Below are 7,410 nucleotides of genomic sequence, written 5' to 3'. Positions count from 1 at the left end.
TCCATTTTCAAATCATGGTACTGTACTGGGAGCTGAAGGAGGCCGTGACCCCATGGGAAGTCCATGCTGGAGAAGGCTCCTGGCAAGACCTGTAGAACTGTGGGGAGAGGAGCCCAGGCTGGAGCAGGTTTGCTGGCCAGGCTGGTGACCCCACGGGGGACCCACGCTGGAGCAGTCTGTTCCTGAAGGACTGCACCCCGTGGAAGGAACCCATATTGGAGCAGTTCATGGAGGACTGTCTGCTGTGGGAGGGACCCCACACTGGAGCAGGGGCAAAGCATGAGGAGTCCTCCCCCTGAGGAGGAAGAGCAGCAGAGACAACGTGCAATTAATTGACCCCAACCCCCATTCCCCATCCCCCTGCGCTGCTGGTGGGGAGGAGGTAGAGAACTTGTGAGTGAAGTTGAGCCCGGGAAGAAGGGATGGGTGGGGGGAAGGTGTTTTAAGATTTAGTTTGTATTTTCTCCTTACGCTACTGTGATTTGATTGGTAGTAAATTAAACTAATTTCTCCGAGTCTGTTTTGCCTGTGACGGTAATTGGTGAGTGATCTCTCCCTGTCCTTATCTCGACCCACGAGCCTTTTGTTATATTTGCTCTCCCCTGCTCAGCTGAGGAGGGGGAGTGATAGAGTGGCTTTGGTGGGCACCTGGCATCCAGCCAGGGTCAACCCACCACAGGTACTAATATTTCTAAGAGGTGTTTAATCATGGTAATAGATACATCTTGGTGTCAAGAACGTTAACAGAATCTCCTTCCTAGTAGCCTCTGTTCTAGCTATGATACAAAAAAATAAGACTTGTATACTTATTCCACTCCACTCAAATTTTAAGAAAGCAAAGAAATATTATACCCATGTGCTATGACTAAACATTCGCAGAAGCTGCAGTCGTGTCAATTATGTATCTGCATATATACGTGGTATAGTTAAAATGCTGTACCATTCCTTTCAGTTAAGAAGATGGCTTGTTAACGACCTATTTTATCAAGATGAAACAAATACACAAAGAAAACACACATTCATTTATTGCCTATCTTTTAATTAGATAAGCAGCAATATATAGTTTATTACTAATTAATTGGGAAAAAAATTGCAATACCTTGGTTGTATCTGCAGATTCACTTAGGTATCACCCAAAGGTCAAAGAATGCCTGGAAGTCGTTTCCTTTCCATTTGAATCAAATGAGTGTGGACTTAAGTATTCCTCCAGTGCTGAAGTTTGCAATCTATATTACTCATCCAGTTTATTTCAGGGAACCGCTATGGGCTTCAAGTCAAGTAAAGTGCATCAGACTGATAGCAGTAACTCTGACAGTCACACACCGTATCTTCACAAATGGACACTGGCTAGCAATTATTACAGAGCGTATGCAATCCATATAAATCAGTTCCAACGTTAGTATAAGCACAGATATTCCAGTAAAAGAAAGGAATTAAATTCATGTCCCTGTACCAATTTGTGTTGTACACTAAAACCAAAAATGTTACTGCTATATTATTAGAAAGGGATTTAAGGGCTTCTAAATTACACAGACATACACTGCCCTCAAAACTAAGGGTGGAATTTTTCAGTAAATTTCCTACAGGAATGAAGACCACCAGCATGTTCCACACGGAGACAACACTACGCCTTCAGGGGGAAAGGACAGAAAAAGTCAGGAAAGGACAGAGATGGAGTAGGCATGCCTGCTTTTATTGCACTCCTTTGTAGGAATGCACCAAAATAGTCTGTAGGCATAAGACCTTGCATCACCTCTCAGGTAACGCTAGCAAGTCTCACTGAAAATCAAGACTATGATGGCTATGGAAACTGCTCGGTGTTTTTGGCATGCCTGCTTAATTTGGGAAGTGCAACAGGGAGCTTGCCACAGCTCAGTAGGTTCCCAGAGGATGAATAAAAGGCACTGCTTGTATATCAGGACTTTCATACCTAGCTTGCTGCTAACAGGTCGCAAGAGTCTGTATAGCTGAAAGTAATATGCAATCTAAATACAAGGTTCACTGACAGCTTCCCCTGTAGCAGTCTGAAAAGTGCTTTCATTCTTTTAAATTGAAATGCACTGTAAAATACTGAATCTTTACTGCACTACATAGACATTATAGAAATGTCAGATATTAAATATTTAACATCTCCCATTAGCAGGATCCCACTAATGGGAGCACTAAAAGAAGTAGGAAGCTAAGTTTTGTAAATGTACACTCTTTTTCCCTCAAAGCTATCTATTGACATCTCTTTCATGTCTCGTTACCACGCTGCTTTTGTTTAATATATTTTTGGTCTGCTTGTACTTTATGCCATCAAATTACTATATAAATTAGCTTACGGTTGCTAAGAGTGCAGGGGCAATCCTAGCCCTTCCCCAAGGGCATTAACATGATGAGGAGTAAAACTTAATTTATAAGCAGCTCTCTAAGGAAAGAGACATGCCCACTACAAAACTGACCTTTTCTTCTTCCCCTTTTCGTCCTCCATCCCACAAACAACACAAAGTACAGCAAAATCACCAGAGTACCTTACAGACCCAGGGCACCTGGCTCTTAGGATCAGCCCAATTATTTGCATAGCATTTGAAGAATTTTAACTCTTCTTTGAAATGTACCCAAGACCATCGAGCATGCAATGAAGACTATAAGGTCTCTGCAGTGCTGATGGCACCCAGTTCTATACTTTTGATTCCTAAGCTGTAGCCACAGGACTGAGATAAGACAGGAATGATGCTGGCTGGAAAAAGGAAGTGACCAGAATATATAGAAAGTCTTCTGTGTGCCCTCCAGTAAAGTGGAGCACACAACATCTGCCAACTTGAATTCTCAATCCAGAGGTTTTGGGAGAAGTTGCATAAAGCAGCTAGCTCCCCCAAAAGAGCACTGAAACACACGAAGGCAACAGGACAGACACTGTGCACATACTCATTTCTAGGCATCTGAATCACCGATCTTTGTCATATTAAATAGATTTGACCCGCTCTGTTTCATTCAAAGGTGGAAATCCCTTCAGAATTATATAGTCAGCAGGACCAGTTGGGATGGTGTTAGCAGGATCTAACGGAGGTTGCTGGACCATGCTCTTTAAAGAAAGATTCACTTTGGAAAATAAGATGGTTCGAAGGCACTGACCTTGTATCCAAGTTTCTGTGTGCCTTGCATTGCAAAGTCCAGCTTTTTCCCCAGGATTTGGAATGGGATAGAAGGAAAGACAGAAGACAGCAAACTTCATTCCAAATCAGAAAATAAAATGTTAAATTCAGGTATGCCCTTCAAATATTTAGCAACAGTTAACTTGGGCTGAGCACCTTTTTACTTCTTTGCAGTTAAAATAAATCTAAGAAACCCATGAAGATTAACGTCAATTAACTCCACCCTCACTTTAACAGTAGCACTTTCCCCTCTCTCTCACAACCTCAGGAAGAAAGGCAAACTTAATTAAAGAGGAATACTTCTCCTTTCCAAGTTCATGTAAAGGTTATTTCGCTATAGACAGAACATAATACCTGATCCTCTCTCTGTTTACTGTAAATTTTTTTTTCAACAAAGTTCACTCAGTAGGTCTTTTTCAGAATGTCTGTAGAGAAAATGATTTAGAACAAAAATATATCATCAGACATTAAAACATTTCTGTTCCATGGCACGGCGATATTTCCCATCTATTACTGCAGATGTTAATCCTAATTTTAATGATTTTATAAATAAGAAAGAGACCTAACTTCTTAACATGCTTGTTGTTATAACACTTCAGCTAGCCTTATAAACTCACCAGTAAACTGCATGTATACAGTTAACAGTAATTAGGCAAAAAGTGCCCTAATTATGCTCTTTGTCCTTCAGCTAATTGGAGACATTACCATGACTAATAAATCCCTGAGCACAAGTGACTAATGACTAAATAAGTCTTTTCAACATCAGGCAATATGTTCATCTTCAGACATTAATATCACAGGTCTTTGTTCTCCTTTACATATGAGAAAAACCAATCAGATGAGCTTTAAGTTGCAGTTAACATCTGTCAGGTTATGTAATGAACTGGAAAAAAATTGATATCATGAGAGTGCTCCTACTGGTATCAAAGTATTACATGTAGAAGAAGTACATGTATAGCATAGGTGGGAGTATTTAAACACAGCTAAGGATTAAATCAATTGTCCATTCTCAGGCTCCTATTCTCACCCAACACACCCAAAGGTACCCAGTCCTCCAAGCGGGGTTGATTTACAGGGAACCCGTAGACTTCTGGAGAAGCAGTAGAGACTGGGCTGAGAACCTTAGCTATCTTCACCGACATTTCATGCCTGCACACAACCAACTCAATCAAGCCCTCAGTGGCCATGAGGTTTAAACAACACTGCATGGTAGCTCTGCCTATTTGAAGATAGTGTTCCTTCCATACAAAGAATGCTCTGATGATCATTTAATTAATAAATATGAAGGAAAGTCAGAATTTCAGATAATTTCTATACTGAAAGAGCTGAACAGAACATAACCTTTTCTTTTTTGCCTTACACATGCCAATGAAAACCTTTAGACCAATTGTGTTAGTTCATCTAGCTGAGAATCTTCTCCAACAGCAGCCAATAGCCATTGCTTCAGGAGTTTCGGCAATACAGGGGTAGGGCACGGTGACACTTCTCTAAATCATGAATCACGCCTTAAGATAGCTGTTATGCACCGGCCGTGCTTCCCAGCATATTACATTTATGTCCTTTGTCTAGGTGTAATACAATTTAACTTTTGTTTTCCAGTACTTAAAAATATTTTCCTCAGCTTTCAGACAAAATGGTAATGTTTCTCAAATCATAAACATGGAAGAATACTTTGTTAGCAATAATACAACTTCAGAGGTTTGCCAAAATACTGCATTTAACCAGACAATGCTTCATAAGAAGTCACAAGGTTTCCAGGGAAGGTTTCCAACCTGTCAGACATTAATCAGACCCTACCTTACTCCAGAATACTGAATATGATATGCTTGTGTGTGGTAAAGAAGTATGTTTCACAGCCCCATCAACAAGAGTTCAGAGGTCACCTGACCTAGCCAAATCCTACACATGAAAAAAGACCTAGAAAAACAAAACATGGTCACTGACACCCCCACACCCAGAGTCAGATATCTTTACAGATGCTGGTGATGATTCTAATTCAGAAACTAAAAAAGCAAGTACTTAAGCGTGTGTCATGTGCATGACCAAGGTATAGGACCAAGCATAAATGAAAATCTGAACTCTAGAAGGGTGACAAGTTTAAGCAGTGCCTGAGACAGAAGCAACTTCCTTACAGAGAGTGAAAAATGCAACTTCAACATGGTAGGAATCAGCAATTACTCTTATCTCAGCAATTTAAAATACATATTTACATATTTCCTTGGATCTCCCTCAGATAAAACAAGGGCCTGAGACACACTTGTAGCATCCTTCAGCAGCTGCAAAAGGATTGGGACTCCTGCACATACACAAATTTTACTTCTTTTCAGTAGCAGCAATAGCAGCAGGACCACATAGTCATGACTGCTAGAATAGGATACAATTACATTTTTCTTCAAAAGGTATTCTTGAAAGCTTTCTTCCACTGCTAGCTGTCAGTACCGGATGGTTTAAACACCTCTCAAGATTTATTTTCCAAACTTGATGGCTGACTTCATACTCATCAGTTCTATTACATTTCTGCAGAAATGAACTCCCTTTTGCATTTCATCATCAGCTTCTTCACTGATATGCTTTATTCATCGCAGAAAATTTCTGGGAAAATAAGCGTAACTGCAAGCAAAGAAACGCAGCTATTGAAAATACATCTCCAAAATGCATTACTTGCTCTTCTTAATCCTGTGGGATATAGAGTCACTGATGTTGTATTCCTTCATCTTCATCCTTCCTAAACTGGTTTAGACACTTTTGATAAAAATCTCTTTTCTCTTCCCCCCTGACCCGTTCCATCTCAGATGCTTTTATCAACCTGTTTCCCACTCCTTCTGCCTTGCCAGACTCTGGCATATTCTTTCGTGTGTCAAAATGTATTTCTCTCTTCCACTGAAGTATGTTTTACTTATTCCCTACATCTTTTTCCAGTATACCTACCACATACTGTTAGGCTGATTCTTCTTCTGGGTGCATATACCGTCTTCTGTGCTTCGCCATCTCTAATCTCGTATTTATCTGGCTCTTTACAATTTCCTGCCCTGTTTCCTTTTTCCCCACTCCTTCCTGAGTTTTTACTGAAGGGATGAATCTGGACCTTAGTCAGCAGTAAAAGTATCAGTGAAAAGTGTGGAAAAAAATATTAGAAATCCTTATGCAGAAAGAAACATTAGATTTTTAGGATAAGCTACATAAAGAAGTTCACTTAGTATTAAATAAGTAAAGCTTTATTTAAAAAAAAAAAAAAAGAACAATCATAGCACTAACAATAAAATCTGGTACCTCTGCTGCTCATTCCCTGTAATGAAAAGAGTTGGCTACATATTTGAGTGCTTAGACTATCGGACTTGTGATACCTTAATACACATCACAAGCATCAGGTGATCAAGCTCTTTTGAGTCATTACAGCTTTGAAGTACATCTGAAAGATATGAAACATTTTCTCCCACACAATAACTTCAGAACAATTAATTTTAGTCCCAGCAAGACCTTCACTTAAAAGCATTATCACATTCCTTATAAAATGACGTTCAACTTCTCTGTGATACTAATACCACAAAAACTAATCTGAACAGAAATTACTGAAAAATACAACCAGGCTTAACCCTGAACACTTAATAAAGGCACACCCTAACTGCAAAGAACATTTATAGAAATGTGAATTTTTAACATTAAGAACAACAGGTATTATTAAAAATGTATTCCAGAACAATTTTGTTCTGGGATCCACACAAATTGCTCTCCTCCAAGTCAACTTTCAGATAATGCTACCTATTATTTGAAATCACACTGGTCAAATTTGTTATTAATTCAATGGTTTTTAAAGATCTTAATTATTATCATAAAAAAATTTCATCTGGACTCAAAGCATCACAGATATTCTTTATCCATCAGTCCTTTCATACAATACAGAGTTAATCTTCTCTCCTTGAAAGTTCATCCAAATATCGATATGCTCAGACCAGTATAACTGCTGCCTCTATTTCTATCAAGTTGCAGTCCAAAAATCAGTTGAAAATTTTCCTCACATCTGTCTATCCAAGTATAGGTAATTGTCTGTGCCAGTTCAGAGCTAGTGGATTCTCAAAAATGCAAATATCTCTTTACCTCCATATGTGATCACAAAAATATTCTTCCCAGTTTTGTAGACCTGATGGAGACAACTACCAGTTTCTGCACTCTGTCTTTTATGCTATACAATAGGGAGCAAGAACCTTGTACAAGTGAGATAGCAAACCATACTAAAAAGAAAAAACAAACGAGACCCAACTGGAAAAAAAAAAAA

The 7,410-nt window shown here is 39.2% G+C and overlaps 1 protein-coding gene across 1 annotated transcript in view; it reads right to left on the bottom strand.

The window, feature by feature from the left end:
* Positions 1–7,410, bottom strand: part of GABRG1 (gamma-aminobutyric acid type A receptor subunit gamma1) — a 47,464-nt gene that overhangs the window by 39,225 nt on the left and 829 nt on the right. Inside the window, 1 exon segment of the mRNA XM_035896732.1 lies at positions 3,755–3,819. Coding sequence (XP_035752625.1) covers positions 3,755–3,819 — 65 coding nt within the window.

The sequence above is a fragment of the Egretta garzetta genome, unplaced genomic scaffold (genome assembly GCF_000687185.1).
Source record: "Egretta garzetta isolate BGI_Z169 unplaced genomic scaffold, ASM68718v1 scaffold256, whole genome shotgun sequence".
In the NCBI taxonomy this organism is placed as follows: Eukaryota; Metazoa; Chordata; class Aves; order Pelecaniformes; family Ardeidae; genus Egretta; species Egretta garzetta.
Note: the sequence above shows the minus strand (reverse complement) of the source record. Positions and strands in the feature narration are given on the sequence as shown.